The 19,656-nt window shown below is 35.6% G+C and overlaps 1 protein-coding gene across 4 annotated transcripts in view; it reads left to right on the forward strand.

Annotated features, from left to right (window-relative positions):
• Window positions 1-19,656, forward strand: part of Upf2 (UPF2 regulator of nonsense mediated mRNA decay) — a 109,115-nt gene that overhangs the window by 41,884 nt on the left and 47,575 nt on the right. For all 4 annotated transcript variants that reach the window (XM_057787664.1, XM_057787665.1, XM_057787666.1 and 1 more), the window contains exons 9-10: window positions 11,452-11,560; window positions 18,560-18,673. In XM_057787664.1, the coding sequence (XP_057643647.1) occupies window positions 11,452-11,560; window positions 18,560-18,673 (223 nt within the window). The remainder of the gene's footprint in view (window positions 1-11,451; window positions 11,561-18,559; window positions 18,674-19,656) is intronic.

Genomic DNA, 19,656 nt, shown 5'->3' on the forward strand with positions numbered 1-19,656 from the left:
GCTAAATGAAAATCTATCTATATCCTTCAGATCTTTTCAGACCATTTACCTAGATCTAAAGGAAGTCCATTTCTGTTACTAGATTATTTTTTTTTCTCTTATAAGACAAGATCTTATTGATGCTGGTCTGGAACTCTTATATGATCCAGTCTACTTCAAATTTGAGTTTCTCCTGCTTTAAACTTCTGAACAGAAGGTTTATGGGTGTGACCACTGTTTCTGGCTATTTCTGTTCAATAAAAAGTTAAGAAGTGTGTTGGGGCTAGAGATGATTCAGTGGTTAGAAGGACTTGTTCTCCAGGAGAATCAAGTTCTGATTCCCTGTACCGACATCGTGGTTTATAAATGAAACACCAGTTCCAGGGGATTTAATCTAATGCTTGACTCTGCCATGACATTGGTGGGCACTAGGCACACATGTGGTACATAATACATGCATGTAGGCAAAATACCCATGCATGTTAAATAGAATAAATTAATCTAAAGAAGTTGTTAAATACCATGATTAACTACTTAGTTTACAATGTAACTAAGATTGTTTCTTGCTTCCAAAGATAAGGATTTTATTGAAGATTTTATGATACATTGATACATAGAGACTAGGGTTACTCTAGTACTGCTAAAATTTCTCAGTGAAACGAAATCCTTACTTAACCTTTTCCTTTATCTTTTTTTTGGATTTTTCGAGACAGGGTTTCTCCGTAGTTTTTGGTTCCTGTCCTGGAACCTTTTCCTTTATCTTAAAAATTATTTACTTTCTTTTGTTATGGGTTATGGGTATTCTGCTTGCATGAATGTCTGTGCCATCTGTATGCCTGGTACCCATAGACACTAGAAGAGGTATTGGATTCCCTGGAACTGGAGTTAGAGATGGTGGTGAGCTGTCATGGATGGGTGCTAGTAATCAACCCCAGATCGTCTGAAAGAATAGCCAGTGCTCTTAGCCTCTGAGGCAACTCTCTAGCCCCTCTTTTTCTTTTCTCAGCAGTGTTAATTTGAGCATTTTTATTTTAATAGGTGGAGGAATAAGGAATACTAGTACAGTGAGATAGTGATTAATAATATACTTTAGAAAGATGACTTTATGTTGATTTATCCATTATATTATTATATATTAAATGAGGGGCAAGGGCTGGAAAGATGGGTGGGTCAGTGGATAAGAGCACTAGTTGCTCTTTAAGAAGACCTAGGTTCAATTCTCAGCACCCACAGGATGGCTCAGGACTGTCTGTAATTCCAGCTTTAGGGTTTCTGACACCCTCACACAGACATACATTCAGACAAAACACCAATGCATATAAAATAAAAATAAATATATTAAAAATATGAAATTGTATACTTTATCAAATTTAAGGTGCTACCAATTAATGTGTACTGTTAACTTATGTATAAGAGAAAAATGCTGTCAACATTAAGGCTTTAATCTGTTCTGTTTTTATATTGATGAAAATTCAGCAGTTTTTCCCCAATATCTTGTATTATATGCATATAGATTATATATCTGTATATATACACATATACATTTTATGGATCTATTTTGTGTTTGGTTATGTAGGCACATGCACATGCTTGGTACAGTGTGCATGTGGTAGTCAGTAGACAATCAAAGAGAGTTGGTTTTCTCCTTCTACTATGTAGGTCCTGGGTTTGAACTCAGATTATCAGGCTTGGTGGCAGGTGCTATGAAAGTTGTCTTGCTAGCCCATTTGGGCTAATTTTTTATTTCAGTGATTTTTACATTATCAAGGAATGTTTACTTTTATGTTTTTTCATTCAAATAAAGACGTATCAAAAATTATACTTATTTTTATAACAATAAATCAGTTTGCATAATAAAAATGTTGTTTAATGGAAGAAACCATGTAATGATGTGACTTAGGTATAAAAGACCAACTTTTTTTTCTCTGTATACTGGTGCTTCCTCCTAAATTGGAGAAAAGGTTAAAGATCTTTAAAAATTGTATACTATTATGATTGTGTGTATACATATGTGTATGTGCTCATGTGGAAGCCAGAGGTTAACGTCTTCAGTTACTCTCTGATCTTCTTCTTCTTCTTCTTCTTCTTCTTCTTCTTCTTCTTCTTCTTCTTCTTCTTCTTCTTCTTCTTCTTCTTCTTCTCCTCCTCCTCCTCCTCCTCCTCCTCCTCCTCCTCCTCCTCCTCCTCCTCCTCCTCCTCCTCCTCCTTCCTCTTCTCCCTCTCTTTCTAGATAGGGTTTCTCACTGAATCCTGAGCTCAGATTCTACAAGGGTGACTGACTAGTGAGTTCCCAAATCCTGCTGTCTCCTTCCTCCTTAGTGCTGGGATTATAGGTGCATGCCAAAGTACTCCCTTGTTTATATGAGGGCTGAGGGTGAAACTCGGGTCCTCCTATTTGTGCAGTAGGCACTTCACCAAGTTCTTTCTTTCTTTCTTTCTTTCTTTCTTTCTTTCTTTCTTTCTTTCTTTCTTTCTTTCTTTCTTTCTTTCTTTCTTTCTTTCTTTCTTTCAGATTTCTGCCTCCTCCCTGCCACCGCCTCCCATTTCCCTCCCCCTCCCCCAATCAAGTCCCCCTCCCTCATCAGCCCGAAGAGCAGTCAGGGTTCCCTACCCTGTGGGAAGTCCAAGGACCTCCTACCTCTTTCCAGGTCTAGTAAGGTGATCATCCAAACTGCCTAGGCTCCCACAAAGCCAGTACGTGCAGTAGGATCAAAACCCATTGCCATTGTTCTTGAGTTCTCAGCAGTCCTCATTGTCCGCTATGTTCAGTGAGTCTGGTTTTATCCCATGCTTTATCAAACCAAGTCCAGCTGGCCTTGGTGAGTTCCCGATAGATCATCCCCATTGTCTCAGTATGTGGGTGCACCCCTCGCGGTCCTGAGTTCCTTGCTCGTGCTCTCTCTCCTGCTCCTGATTTGGACCTTGGGATTTCAGTCCGGTGCTCCAATGTGGGTCTCTGTCTCTGTCTCCTTTCATCGCCTGATGAAGGTGAATATCCAGGAGGATGACTATATGTTTTTCTTTGGGTTCACCTTCTTATTTAGCTTCTCTAGGATCACAAATTATAGGCTCAATGTCCTTTATTTATGGCTAGAAACCAATTATGAGTGAGTGACTTCTTGAATTTTGCATGCAAATGGACGGAAATAGAAAACACTATCCTGAGTGAGGTAAGCCAGACCCAAAAAGAGGAACATGGGATGTACTCACTCATAATTGGTTTCTAGCCACCAAGTTCTTTATTTGTTCTTTTAGAACTAAATTTATCTGTATAACTCATGAGTAGAAGGTTGTAATAGTTCCATTCTGCTAGATACACAGACTTGAATATAGTAGGATTTTACAAGTTTAGAGCAGTGGTTCTCAGTCTGTGGTCCTTGACCCTTTGGGGGTTGAACATCCCATTTACAAGAGTTGCCTAAGACCACCGGAAAACAGATATTTGCATTACAGTTCATAGCAGTAGCAAAATTACAGTTATGTAGTGGCAACAAAAATAATTTTATGGTTGGGGGAGGGGTCACCATAATATGAAGAACTGTGTTAAAGGGTCACAGCATTAGGAAGGTTGAGAACCACTGGTTTAGAAGAAAGAAAAAAAAAGTGAAAGAAAAAGGATGCATTTGAACTGGGCATGGTGGTACAAACTTGTAATCCCAGCCCTTGGGATATGCAGCCTGAAAGAGCACAAGTTCAAGATCATCCTCAGATAAATACAGTGTTCCAGGCCAACCTAAGAGACATGAGTTCCTGTCTCAATTTTTTAAAAATTATGTAACATCTTAAAACCCTGAGAAATAGATGTCTATTATTACTGTAAATGTTTGATGTGATAATTTGAGTTGGTTACTTAAACATTGAAAGATGAAAGTATGTCCTAAAATCTAATCACTAAATAATGGTCAGCTGTATGCTGTGATTATTCCAGAAGATACAACAGGTTGATTTTTTTTTTTTTTGGTTTTTCAAGACAGGGTTTCTCTGTGGCTTTGGAGCCTATCCCGGAACTAGCTCTTGTAGACCAGCCTGGCCTCGAACTCACAGAGATCCACCTGCCTCTGCCTCCCGAGTGCTGGGATTAAAGGCGTGCACCACCACCGCCCGGCTTGATTTTGTTTTTGTATTTATGTATAGCTTAATATTTGGAGAGAAAACAGGTTAATAATTTCGAGTTACATTATCAAGAAGAGAAAGAAATACAGAGCAAGTGGAATTTGGAGATTTAGTCTAGGGCAACAAGAGAAGGCTATATGAAACCAAGGGTTGTTTAATAGGCATACCAAGGAGTTAGCTATACGAAGGATGGGTGAGGAAAGCAAATCTAAAGTGTTTCTGATAGTAGCAGTCTGTGTATAGAGACTAGAAGATCATGGTTTCAAACCATAGCAAAATCCCTTTGTTTTGTATACAGTAAACTGAAGGAAGGTAGTTATATTTGCTGTTATCCCTAGCACTTAACACAGTGTTTGATATGCAGAAGTTGATAAAATTATGTGACTTGTTTAGTTTAATGCTTTCCCCCTTTTTAAAAATGAAGTTTTTAGATTCAACCTTCTTTTTTTTTTTTTTTTTTTTTTTAAGATTTGTTTATTAACTGTGTATATAGTATTCTGCCTGCACATATGCCTGCAGGCCTGAAGGTTGGTTGCTGGGAATTGAACTCAGGACCTTTGGAAGAACAGCCAGTACTCTCAACCACTGAGCCATCTCTCCAGACCAGATTCAACTATTTTTTTTTTTTTTGAGAGGGTTTGGGTATAGTTTATGCGCCAGATGATGGCGGCGCATAGTTTTAATCCCAGCACTCGGGGTTAGAGGCAGGCGGATTTCTGTGAGTCGAGGCCAGCCTGGTCTACAAGAACTAGTTCCAAGACTGGCTCCAAAGCAACACAGAGAAACCCTGTCTCAAAAAAAAAAAAAAAAAAAAAAAAAAAAAAAAAAAAAAAAAGCAACACCAAAAACCAGGCTCAATATTAATTCTCTTGTAAAATATATATGTATAGAGTGACTTCTATAGAGTGACCAAGTGGAATACCTTTGTTTTCCCCACTCCAGAGTGGAATGCTTTCTACTGTGTGGGATTCCTTTGTTTTTTATTGGGAATGATGACTCAACTTTAAGTCATATCACAGTAGCTGTCTTGCTGAACAGCTGTCCCTTGTTCCTTTGCATAAAGTAAATGTGGTGTTCTTTAGGGAAGAAATCAAGTACATCATATTACAATTGTTGACTTGCTGACTGTACTGTAACCAAACTGTGGAAATAATCAGCATGTAAGAGGCAGAGGCAGAGAGGCAGGAGGATCTGTGAGTTCGAGGCCAGCCTAGTTTACAAGGCAAACTCCAGGACAGCCAAGGCTGTCACACAGAAAAACTTTGTCTCAAAAAGACTACACACACACCTTGTGTTCTCAATACCAGAAGTCTAAGACATCTTTTAGTAGTAAAAAGTATCCCTCGTCTCCCTATTTACTCAGCTTTCATGTCTGCTAGTAAAAACCACTGTCTTTATTCTCATATATATATTTCTCAGGTTTCTTTTTCATGTACAAGAAAATAGAACTTTAGAGTCTTCTTCCTTTTTACACAGACAGCTACCTCTTATATATATATCTTTCATCGGTATGAAAAGGTCTCCCTTGTTGTTTTTTATAAGGCTACACGCAGTGTTTCTCTTCATGGGCGTACCATATTTAACCATTTCGGGCTTTTCAGCCTTTTTCTGTTACTGACAGCTATATTTGTACTTCCTTTTTCTCTTCTTATTTACATTAACCAGTATATTTTCGGTTTTGCTTTGTTTTTCCTACCAAAACTTTTAGATTTATCATTAATCCTATTGTTTTACTATTAATAATTTTGACTTTTATTTTTACTCATTCCCTTCTTTGGGGTTATTTCATTTGTTTCTTTTTTATTAATTTCATATATGTCTTGGCCTTTGAGTGTGGCTGTAGCTATTCTGTAGTTTTGAAATATGGTGACTTAATGTTTTCTAGAAATTCTGCATCGTTTTATGATACCTGTACATTTTGGCTTGTCTCTGAAGAAGATGTTTTGGTCCCTAGTGGTGCTAGAATTAAAATCACCCAACAGTCTCCTGTCATTCTATCTTTAGTCTTTTCATTCCCATTAATTCAGAAACTTTTCCTTATCCCTTAAATAAGAGAGATAACTAACTGGTAGCCCTCGAAGGTGGGTAGATGGGAGGAGGGGAGGAAGAGGGAAGAACACAAGAGAGTAGAGTTTAGTATAAACAGGTTATGCTGTTCTGGGGGTAAAAAGTTACTCTTTGAGCTATCTGGATCATAGATAATTGGCTTGAACTCACTTGAAAGGTATTCTGAGGACCTTCCCCTCCTCAGATGCATAGTTTACAGTTTGAAGTGCTGTTATTGTTTTCTGAGTTGTCTTTGTATTTTCTTGGTGTAATGTGTAAGACCAAAAGATTTGAAGTTTGATATAATTCATTTCTTAGAATTTGTAGATCAGGCTGGCCTTGAACTCAGATCTGTCTGCCTCTGCTTCCCAAGTGCTGGAATTAAAGGTGTGTGCCAACAATGCCCCATCTTTTGCAATTCTTTTCTTTCTTTTTCTTTTCTTTTTGTCTTTTGTTTTGTTTTTCTACACAGGGTTTCTCTGTTCCGGAACTAGCTCTGTAGACCAGGGTGGTGAGTGCTGGTATTAAAGGCATCCACCACCACTCTCTGGCATTACAGTTTTTAAAGGTGTGAACTGAAACAGGGTTTAACTTTCAGTTTTGTTTGTCAGATGTTAGTGAAAGCGTGTCTAAAGGCTGCTGTTTTACCTGTTAATTTATTAATTTGAAGGACTCCTCAGAAATGAAGCCTATAAATTTTCTTAGACATTTGTATATCATTTTATAGTTAATTTGTAATAGCCACAACACATAGAAGGAATTGAAACTTTACATGAAATATTTAGTCTTTAAATATACTGTGTCTACCACCCAGATCAAGTTATGCAAAATTTTCATCATCCTAAAGGCCATTTACCTAAGCTAGATTTTGAGTTTAAAGTTAGAATCTGGGAAAGTACTTTAAAAATCTTTTTCCTTGTTTTAATTACTGCTGTATTGTGTTTCTTTAAATGATTTTAAGTTCACATAGAATTATAAGTATTAAGAGGTAGATGTGAAGAATATCCTCAGTGATGTAAAAACACAGCGCTCTTCACATTTAAGATTTACACCTGATTCTGGAGGAGGTGTTTTGTTTTGTCTAGTTTGATAGGCTTTTTCTGTAGTCCTATCTGTTCTGGAACCAACTGTGTAGACCAGAGATCCACTTGCTTCTGCCTCACAAGTGCTGGGATTAAAGGTCCAACTGGCTTTTTGATATTTTTTGTGAGATTTTCAAATTAGATTTCCTTCCTCATTAAATTTAAAACTTAAAGAATCAGAGATTTTAGTTTGGTTTGGTTTTGCTTTTTCTATTGGTATATTATACCTCTTGGTGGCACTGTTTTATTTAGAATGTTAGGACTATAAAAGAAAACTGAACTTGGTTCTGGATTTCAGAGAAAATGATCCCAGTCTTTATTATATTTTGCCAATTTTGAATCATATTCTACTTTAGTATTATTTTGTAATTGTGTGTGTGTGTAGTCCAGGTAGACCACAGCATCACAGCTTATGTGTGAAGAACCAGCTTCTGAGAGTTTTTTGCCTTTTTCTACCTGGGTCCCTGGGATCAAACCTAAGTTGTCAGACTTGGTGACAAGTTCCTTTTTTCCACTAAGTCATCGTGTCAACCCCTAGTTTACTATTTCCCATGCTGAAATTTTTGTTGTTGTTGCTTTGTAGTGTTGGGAATCAAATCTGGGGTCTTACACACGCTAAGAAAATTCTCTGGCTTCAAATCAGGCAGAGACACCTGGAGTAGCCTCACTGAAAGAGTAAACAAAGGCCACATCATGTTGAGGCCTACAATCATTTAGCAGAATTACCTAGCAGAATTACCAGAGAAGCCCAGCGGAGGCAGTCAGTTCCTGATGAAGAGTCTCAGATGGAGCAGAATATTCCCTTAGATAAGGCTTCTAAGTAAAAGATCAAATAACAATAATGTTATCACGTTGGGACCGAACAGGAGAAACTGGCAGTTATTTGGAGTTCCCTATTAAATTGTCACTTTCTTGGATAAGTTTCCCATTGCTCAGTTTATAGCTGCTGTTCCCACTACAGGATTTTGGTTTGTTTTGAGTCAGGGTTTTACTGTGCATACTCAGATCTGCCTCCCAAGTGTCTGAGATCTGCCTCCTAAGTGCTTCGATTAAAGGCTTGTGCCACCATCACTCCTGGACTACTGCAAACGTTTTTTATAATATGGGATACAGAATTGTAACCTCTATGAGAAATAATATTTGTTCTATCTGTTCTCAGGGGACAATGTTTTAATGTATTTTGCTGCCTGGTGTTTTTCCTCTCCCTATTATTGAGCCAAGAGGGGCAGCCTGCCTCACAACAGAGAGTTTTGGAGGATACTTGAAGTAAACCTGCTTGAGTCTGGGGTAGAAGTCTGCTTTCAATAAGATAAGAGCACTTAACAGTTGACTAATGTACACTACAGTTACCATAACTGGCAGTGAGCAAGTAACTTTCTTTCTTTCTTTCTTTCTTTCTTTCTTTCTTTCTTTCTTTCTTTCTTTCTTTCTTTCTTTCTTTCTTTCTTTTTTTTTTTTTTTGACAGGTTTTCTCTGTAGCTTTGGAGCCTGTCCTGGAACTAGCCCTTGTAGACCAGGCTGGTCTTGAACTTACAGAGATCCACCTGCCTGTGCCTTCACCTCCCAAGTGCTGGGATTAAAGGCGTGTGCCACCACTGCCCGGCGTAATTTACTATCTTACTTACAGTGTAAGAATTTGTTTTGTAGAGTAATGGATGGACACAGAACTGAATATACAGCACGGTAAAATTTAGTATAAACTATCCATTTTATAGGAGTAGAGCTCTGAGATTGGAGTGTCTGTGTGTACATATATACACACACACATGCACACGAGCGCGTGCCAGTGTTTGTGTGTGTATGTAGACTTTCTGTGCATGAGCCTTTGGAAGTCAGAAGGGAGAGTTAGATCCATTGAAACTAGAGTTACAGATGATTGTGAACCACTATGTGGGTGCTAGGAATTAAACCTGGGTCTTTTGCAAGAAGACTAAGCACTCTTAACTACAGAGTGATCTCTCCAGCCCTCCAGGATTTTTTTCTTTTATTTAAAAACACTAGCAATACCCAGGAAGTCTTACAGGAGTAATGTGGCCCAAATCATGTCCATTTTATATATTAGATGTATAACTTTCAACAGATAAACCTTTAAAAATGTTTTAAATAAATATCTAAAGTTTTATTTTTTAAATGTTAGAGTTCAAAACACTTTTAAATCTTATTTTTAAAAATAATGATTTTTTTTTTTTTAAACCTGGGCAATGAGCACTTGGGAAGCAGAGGCAGATGAATCTCTGAGTTCGAGTCCAGCCTAGTCTTCAGAGTGAGTTCCAGGACAGCCAGGACTACACAGAGAAACCCTGTCTCAAAAAACAAAAATATGATTTTTAAAATTTAAGATATGAGTAGATAGCAAACACAATCTTTTCCATCTATCTTGTTATTTCTGAAGTGCTGACTATAATAACCATTTCATAGATTATTATTAACACGTTGAATAATATATGTATATATATTAGGATTACGATTATTTCTACTACATTAGTAATTTTTTTTAACTTTTAAGTTTTCTTTAAAATCATTTAAACTAGGACTGGAGACCATATGGTGCCCTCTTTTGGACTGCAGGCATACATGCAAGCAGAACACTATATACATAATACATAAATAAATCTTTTGTAAAAATTTAAATTAGCGCCAGGTGGTGATGGCACACATCTTTAATCCCAGCACTCGGCAGGCAGAGGCAGGCAGATCTCTGAGAGTTCAAGACCAACCTGGTCTACAGCGTGAATTCCAGGCCAGGCTCTAAAGTTAAACAGAGAAACCCTGTCTCCAAAACAAAACAAAAAAATACAACACTCATTTAAATATGCAGCAGTGTGTGTGAAGGTTAGAGAACAGCATGAATAAGTTGGTTCCTTCCTTCCACTTTGTGGGTCACGTAGGTTGGTTCGGGTCCCCTGGTTTGGCAGCAGCTACCTTATTAACCCACTAAGCCATCTCTCTGACTTTCAAGTTTTGGTGTTTGCATTTATAAAAAATATTTGCTCAACTTAAGAACAGGCAGTCTTCTTTCCTTTTTATAATGGTAGAAATTATGATGCTAAGGGACATTCAATCACTCATGAAAAGGTTTTGTTTAAAAAGAAAATGTTAAAACTTTTAAAAGAAGTTACAGAAGTCAAAGAAGAAAACCAAGTTTTTAAGATTTTAGCCATGAATTTACCTTTTCTTCCCCTAACCCCTTATCTCCTTTACCCTCCTTGTCTCAGCATCAATCTAATTCTAATTTCAAGTCTAATTTGTAGCCTGCTATGACAGGTATCCTTTTAGTAGTAATGATCTATTTTCCTACCCTAGTCAGTAATGCAGGGATATGTTTGGATATAGGAACTGTAGGATTACTTGTTTGTCTTCTAAGAGCTTCCAGCTGTCGTCATGGTTTCAATTACTCTTTGTGGGGTTTAGCTTCCCTGCCTCTGCCCTGGTGGTTCTACTGCTGCAGGTGTAACCACTTCTCGTCTCCAGCCTGTGTGATCTGCTGAGTGTTGAATAGCTAAATAATCAAGTCGTGTATGGCTGTGATGGGAATGGAAAATAAGTTGTAGTGTGTGTGTTGATTCCAGTTAGCAGTGATTGCCTGGAGTATTAGATTAAATAAGCAGGATTCTGGAGCTGCGTCCACATTTGATAGGGAAAAGTGCTCTGTCAGTGGAGTGAGGTGACATCATGAGTGCCACATACTGCCACTGGCTAGAGTGAGATCTTATATGAGGATCTGAATGGGTTTTGTGATGAACAAAGTTTATTTGCATCATTTGATACTATGTTAATAACTTAGGTACTTTTTGGTTCTTGTTTGCTTTCTTCAGAAATTGTTATTTCCCAATGACTTACTTCTGGATAAATGAAGGAATTTATTTTTGAAAGAATTATGACTTGCCATATTTAAGTTGCCTTTAGATTTGTAAATATTCTGTTACTGAGTAATTATGTAATTAAAAATTTAAGCCATTTCAGAATGCATTTTTTTTCACATAGCATTTCATATATGAAAATTATATACCTGGCCAAAATACAGACTAAAAAATGCCAGGTTATTAATACACTTTTACAAGGCTTACTGAGTATTCAGAAGCTCCATAATGGCAATAAATTGACATGTCTGAATGATTAGCTTTTTGAAAATTATTTACTATGTGAGTAAATCTGAGAAAGTTTTAAGTTTTAAAATGAATTATTTCTGGTATGTCTTTCTTTTTACACATATCACATATAACTTTTGCAGGTTGGATTTGCTACCATTTTATGCAAGATTGGTTGCTACATTGCATCCCTGCATGTCTGATGTAGCAGAGGATCTTTGTTCCATGCTGAGGGGGGATTTCAGATTTCATGTATGTATTTAAGCATTTATTTTGTGATATGTATATATCCTAATGAGTTGAGGGTTCTTTGGTTGAGCATTATAATCTTATCGATAAGTGTACTTTTGAAATTGATAGTGGCACAGTAGTTGAGAACTTATGGGATTCTAATTTTTTTTGAAAGATTTATTTATTATGTATACAGTGTTCTGTCTGCATGTAGGCCTGCACAGCAGAAGAGGACACTAGATCCAATCATAGATGGTTGTGAGCCACCTGTGGTTGCTGGGAACCGAACTCATGATGTTTGGAAGAGCAGCCAATGCTCTTAACCTCTGAGTCATCTCTCTAACCTGGAATTCTAAATCTTTAAAATGTAAGTGTACTTAACAACGCTTAAAGTTGTTAATGCTCCAGGTAGGAGGGGAGTTGTTACTATTTTGTCCTTCCATTATATGTATTTTTTTTTCTCTTTACAAATTAAAAATCATTCTTCAGGATCAAGTCATAGGCCTTATTTGTTGACCCCAGAAAAAAAGAGAATTATCCACAAAAAGTTTGATATGCTGTCCCAAGGGGACTTTTTAGGTGTTGAGTTCCAAAAGTGGGAAGTATAATAGCTTTCATCAATTCTGAGTCATCAGTGAACTCTGCTCTTGCCTGTGTTTTATTGATTCTTGCCTTAAGAATTTTTATCTTGGATAGTGTTAAGTTCTTTATACAATATTCCAATAAATACCAGAGATATTTTACCAGGCAGCGTCCCTTCTTTTCAGGTTCTGCAAACCTGAACAGACTGTTTTAGTAGTTCTCCTGTGCTCTAGTTACCCAGCCATTTTATGGAAGTGATATGATAGAGCTTCAGATACAGGGTTGGTGGGTGAAAATGACACTGCTAATGCCCGAAAGTGGACATGGGTAGACTTTGAAACAACTTAAGTTCAGGTATTACCATAGCCAGTGAAAAGTTACGTTTACAACACTTTGCAGCAAGTTGTTTGGAATGCCAGTAAAACTATTGTTTGCTGTGTTTAGTAAACTCTATTATATTCACTATTTATAAGTCAGTAGTGTTGTTGAGCTCTCAAGAGAACAGATAATTTCTGAAGTCAAGAACTTCAGAATATAACTCATAACTGAGACAAATTTAAAAGCAAAAAGAAAAATAATAAATTATGATGGTGCACTTGCAAAATGACTTATGAAGAGTTCAGAGCAAGAAAATCTCATGAGGGACAGATTGATCTCTAATTCTTGTAGTAAGTGTCTATTTGTTGCTGTCTTTGTGATTAAGATTTTCCTGAGCCATGTTTTGCTTAAGTGTGTTTTAAATTTTCGTAGACAATACTAAGCCTGGTAGAGATTCTGTGTTTAGAGAACTTGGGAAAAACTGAGCTTATTAAAACTAACAGTTTTGTTTAGTTATAAAACTTCTCAAAACTTCATGAGGGTAATTGTGCTCTGTGTAATGTACTAGAGGAGTATGAGTGTATGTCCCATAAAGAACACACTTTGATAAATGCTGCTATTTCAGGAATAGATAAAGCAGAAGTCTTATTCTTGCTGATGTAATTCATTTCTTGTACCAATGAGGATCTGTTATGCCACTGAACTTATATGAAGCTTCTGTATCAATATATGCATCAGTCTCTCAACCAAACCCTAAATTAAGCCCTAAACTGTTGCACTAAGTATGATTAGTGAGAAACATACAATTGAGAGTAGTCTATTCATGCATACTCTCTTATCCTAAAAATTGAAGCAGAATTTGAAGGCTTTGGCATAATTTATACTGCTGCAGTCTTGGGGACCCACTGTTCTCAGAGTAGAAAAGAAGTTAGTTGAAGTTACTTTCCATCTCTCACAGGATCTCTCCTTCCTAATCTTCAGACTCTTTCTTAACTTACTTCTGTTAGGTTTTAAATGTATTTAGTGTACAACTATTATCAAATGAAAACAAAGTAACAGCTGCAAAAACCATATGTGTCAATCCTGTTAACACAGTATACTCTACAGCATCCATATTTCTTTTTCTTATTTTGAGACACGGACTATCTTAGGCTGACCTCCTGTTCACTGTGTAGTGGGCTTTTTTTGTTTGTTTGGCATGTTTGTTTGTTTTTCTTTTTATTGTTTTTTTTAAGAGTATAATTTTTTTTTCTAAAACCATCATAGCAACATCCTTGATAGAGATCACTAAATTTCCTGATCATCCATTAGTTGATGTCCTTGTAGGTTCTAAACCCTGGACTCTGCTGATTTCTTCATTCTGATTCCACCATGTAAACATTGTGACTAAGATTTAGTTACTCAAGTGATAAACAGGTCTATTTAATAATAGTAATTTTGCTCTTTGAAGCTGCATTTGTTCTAATTAAATGAGAAAATCCATATATAGTATAGTACCTAATATAAATATCATTATCCAGGATCTTTTGTTTATTCTTGTTAATCTTTTTTTAAGCTAGGCTTATTTGTTGGGATTCCTTAGTCTTCTTTTGCACTGTTATTTTGCTTGTGACGGGATTTCATGTAATTTGGGCCAGCTTCAAACTCATAAGTGTAGCAAGGCTGGCTTTGAATTGATCCTCTTTATTCCACCTTCCAAGTGCTGGGATTTCAGGTGTGTTCTGCTTTTTGAATGGGAACACAATTGTTTGACTTCTGTTAACATTTGTTTCCCAACAACTTCATGTCACCAAATGTGTGTATCTTGCTAGGGTGTATCCAGTGCATACACCGATTTTTTTTGTCCTTCTAGAAACCAGTTGTATCCACAAAACAGACTGATAATTTTCTTCTAAGAACATCTTTATATTTTTGTTCATTTAATGTACTTCTGTATTTTCCCCATAAATTCAGCATTCAACTGTTAAGGTTCTTTCATATCCCATAGCTATGTTCACCAAATTCTTGTCACAGCATTCTGAAACACTCTACTTCTAGCTACTTCTCATCAAACCCGCTATCACTGTCTTTCATAGTCCACAGCTTGAGTTATGACAATAGCTCTTTAACCAGGTTTCCCTGTCTCTGTCTTCTATCTAGGTCCAATATATTGCCACAATATGATCATATTTGCCCCCTTAAGAATCTCAGCTGAGAAGTAAAGCTCGTAAAACTATATGTAGTCAAAGAAATTCTAGTTAAATAATGGATTTGCTAATTTGACAGATCAATAAAGCTAATAGAAGTGAGAAATCAACATTCTTATATACTTCAATCAGGTAAGAATTTAGATAAAACAGTTCGGCAATACGTTTCAAGATCATTAGAGACTGAACAGCTCTGAAGAAAAAAATAAAAAGCTTTGTTTACATCATGAACTGTACTAGGAAAAACTGATGATCTCAAAGCCCAACTCAAATCATGGTGCCAAAGTGATATAGTCACTAACAAATAGTTTTTTTTATAAAATCTTGTCTTTGGATAGTACAACTATGAGGAATATTTTGTTTCTAGTGTTCTTTTTCTCCAGACTTTTCAGAGGGCAGCTTTTGTTTAAGCAAATCATTCTCACTGACATTCTAAAAAATGGTCTAAGTTTTTTAAATTAAAATTCGTTATTGGTGCATTAGCTTTTCACAACTGACTAGAACACCTCACATAAACAACTTAATAGAGGAAGGGCACATTTTGTTCATCTTGGAGAGTTGAACTGATGATCGCTTGACTCCTTGTGTTTGGGGAGAGAGAGCATCATGGTGGCTGGGATATCAGCGTAGAATAGGAAGTAGAGAATGAAGAAGAGGGCAGAACCAGGTGTGGCATTCAAAGGCAAACCAAGTGATCTACTTCTCCCACTTAGGGCCTTCTTCCCAGTTTTCCATAACAACCTTCAACATAGAAGCTTCTAGACACATTCATAGTCAAACTAGAACAGTTGATCAAGATAAGTGGAATACAAATATGTTTATGTGATATAACTGTATATTCTATATGTATATGATTTTAAACTTACATTTGCAATTATAACATTTTATCTACACTGTAGAACATAAAAAATAAATGAAAACTGAGGCAAAATGTGTGAGTAAAAGTTTCAAATTTATCTTCAGCCCTCACTCCCTGTCCTATAGATTGACTGTACACCTTTTGAGACCAAATTAAGAAATATTATATGTAAATTACAGCGAATCTATTTATTCATAGACTCAGAACAGATTACAAGGTTAGCATAAAATAGATTTGTAGAAAAGTGTATTGAATTAGTGGATAAAGTTAATGTAGAGTCAAAAGAACAAATTATACAGGGAAAAAATATCTTCTTGGACAAGTATCTTTTAGCCCTTCTAGAAGGGCCAGCAGTTTCTTTTATATAGGGGAATAGTAAATGATAGGTATAAAATAGTTTTAAAGATTTATGGGTAGACATATTTGAAGAGGTTATGTGGTGACGCACACTAACAGTAATTTAGTTTTATCTATCTTTAAATATTGAATTGGAAGCAGCATTTTTGTTAAGGTTAATTGTAATGTAAGTAACATCTTACAATAGTAATCACTGAACTGATAGTATATAAACAAATGCATATTGTTGGTCTGTATTTAGTTTTATAGAAGTATTGCTTCTCATTTTATTTTTTGGCTAAAAGCAAGTGTGGTTTTGCATAAATTTTTGATATGTCTATGATTATAAGTCATGAAGAAATGATAGTGAAGAATACTGGATGAGGAGTTATAATAAGTTTATGGGGTCCCCCCCAGTTATAGTTTTTCATGTTTCAGCTTCTCTTCTGACCATCAGGAATAGAGATAATTGATCTTTGCTTTTAAATTTTCATAGTTTTGAAGGGAATAAAAAATAGATCTCATAGAAATAGAAGTAAAATAGTGATTTTCTAGGGCAGGAAAGATGGCTCTGTGGTTAAGAGTACTGGCTCCTCTTGCAGAGGACCTGGGTTTGGTTGCCAGCATCCACATGGTGATTTGCAGCCACCTGTAGCTCCAGTTCTAAGGGATTCAACATGCTTTCCCAGCCTTCACAAGCACCAGGCACACACATGGCGAACATGTATACTTGCACATACACATAAAATGAAAACAATTATTTATTTAAAAAAAAAGTGATTACCAGAATATGGGAAGGGGTGAAGATGGGAGAAATGCGGAAATGCTCCACAGTACAGGAGGTTAACAATAGTAGGTCACAGATTCCAGAATAACTAGGAGGGCTTGGTGGGAGTACAGAGATAGAACATGTACTTGTTCTGCTCTGGCTGTGTTTTCTCTTTGTCTCTAATTACAGCGATAACCTTTTATCTATAAATAATATGACTAAAATGAAGTTTTCTGGAATGTTTGTGATTTTGTTTTTGCTTGATATTCTTTTTGTTGATACTTCGGATTAGATTTAGTAATAATAACCTCCTAGTTTGCTCTGGGGTTTTAATAAACATGGTTTTATTTTAAAGTCATCACTAAAGAGACTGAGTATGGTGTCACATAACTATAATCCTAGCACCTATGAGACAGAGACAGGAGGACTATTGCAAGTTTAAAACCCTGACCTAGATAGGATGCTTCAGGTCAGCCAGGACTACATAATAAGACCCTGTCTCAGTCAGTCAATCAATCGATCAATCAAACAAAAATCACTAAAACTTTAAAAAGTCTAAATACTTATCTTTGCTGTAGAAAGTAGATGTCTGAAAGTCAACAAATTCCATTGACTGTTTAGTTGTCTGGTTTATAAAAGTTTAATAAAATAATGATCATGAAGTATATGACTGCTGATGAGATTAGCCCTTGTTTATATATATATACATATATGTATATATATATATTATGTATACAATATTCTGTCTGTGTGTATGCCTGCAGGCCAGAAGAGGGCACCAGACCAGATGGTTGTGAGCCACCATGTGGTTGCTGGGAATTGAGCTCAGGATCTTTGGAAGAGCAGACAATGCTCTTAACCTCTGAGCCATCTCTCCAGCCTAGCCCTTGTTTTTATAAACTTGGAATTCCATCATATTATGCTAAGTAAATTTCAGTTGACAGTTTGGAAATTTGAATCTTGGTGTTTGTTTACCCTGGTCAAATCATTGACACTTCTAAGATCTTTTTTTTAAATTGATTTTTATTGAGCTTTACATTTTTCTCTGCTCCCCTTCCTGCCTCTCCCCTTCCCTTAGATCTTTCTCCTTCTTTCTCCCTGTTTTGCTGTTTCTCCACCCTACCCTGCTGCACCAGAAGAATAAAGCTATCATTTTCCCCTGAACATTATAAATGTTCTGGATAAAATAAGTGGGTAATATTCTAGAAAGAACATTGAATTAATCAGCGATGCTACTATCTTATAGTCATTGTTTACATAATAATTTTCTAGATTGTCAATTTGGATTTATGAAAATATAATTCTACAACTAAACCTAATTACACTTTTCTTAATGTGTCTATATTATACTGTTTTAATGAAATTTTACTACATTTTATTACTTTTAAATGTACGCATCAGTATAGAACTCAAATTTGCAAAGGATTTGAACTTTGACACATGATTATTTCTGGTAATAAAAACAACAGTGAATATATTGCATGTTTCATTGTAGTGAGTTATACAAAATATGTAATATACATAGTATAACAACATCTGAAAATATTTTTCACTTAAATGAGCTTTTAGCATTTATATTTTTTAAAGCAGCATTTCCTAAAGTGTGTTCTTAAAATATTAATCTGATATACTGTTAATTGATAGTGGCTAATATTACATAAAATTGCTTAGATTACTTGAGAAATACTGATTTAAATTCAGTGGGTTATTTGAGGTCTTTTTTAAGCCTTAAGAAAAATTATTAAGAAAAAATAATGTGTTGGTTCCCCAAATTACTTGATCATGAGCGGTTTTGCAAAGCACTACCCAGAACTGGTGTGGACAACATGGGCAAATTTTTCCTTAACTTAATATGAAGACAAATCTTTCCCAATTGATTTGAAATATTTGAAGTGAATTAAAATATATTAAAGTAGTTCATATCACAGGTATTTAAAATGTTAATTACTAAGCAATGTCTTCCTTTATAGGTACGAAAAAAGGACCAGATCAACATTGAAACAAAGAACAAAACAGTTCGTTTTATTGGAGAACTAACCAAGTTTAAGATGTTCACCAAAAATGATACACTGCATTGTTTAAAGGTAGGTGCTGCAATATTTTTAATAGAAAAACTTTAAGTTTTGTTTATGTTATAGATAAAATGAAATGATTAAACATTTGATTAACTTAAGTCAAAGTTCATTTGTCAAGAGCAGTAAAAAGGAATATTGTTAAATATGTGAGTAAAATAGAAAAGAAATGGTAAAATGATAGAAATTCAGAAATTTTAGTAATTAAATAAAAGGGACAAAATGTATCATGTAAAAGCCATATAAGTACAATATTTAGTTAAAATAATTTGTTGCTATCTACAGGAGGGATGGTCCTAAAGAGATATACAAAATAGGCTAGAGTAAAAAGACAAAGTACACTTTGTAAATACTGGTCAGGAAAACTGATCTCACCAAACTGTTTTCAAAGTGTGAGGCAGAAAGCATACTGAACAGAATCGCTCTTATTTATGGAGAGGTTTCTTAACAAGAAAGTATTACGGATCTAACAGCATAACTTCAAAATATATGAAGAAGTAACCATGGTAATATAGGAAGAGTTCTGTTAGAGTTTGATGAACAGTTTATCAAACTTTTATCTAATTGACATTATATGTGACACCAAGATAATATCTTCAGATGTGCATGGGGTTACTAAAATACTTCAAATTATGTTTTTTGTCCATAATGAAATTAAATTAGAAATCAAATAATAACATTAATTTTATATGGTAAAGTTAGAGCAGAATTGATTAACCTGCATTTTAAATTACTTTTTTTCTAAAATTTATTTTTTCCTAGAACAAATTTTCTACTTCAACTGCATGTTTTTTAATTTAAAACTACTAATAGTTATTGTAGATATTCCCTAGGGAATCTCAAAAGAGTGCTTAACAGCAGAAGACATCTCAAGCAAACCTCAGGCAGCTAAGAGTGCCTGGGAGCCATGCCAGAGACTCTTTAAATATATTAATTCATTTTTGTGTAATCTGAATTATATAAATCTATGTAGGAAGTATACATGTTTCCTGACA

Source organism: Chionomys nivalis, chromosome 13, assembly GCF_950005125.1.
Source record: "Chionomys nivalis chromosome 13, mChiNiv1.1, whole genome shotgun sequence".
NCBI classification, from domain to species: Eukaryota; Metazoa; Chordata; class Mammalia; order Rodentia; family Cricetidae; genus Chionomys; species Chionomys nivalis.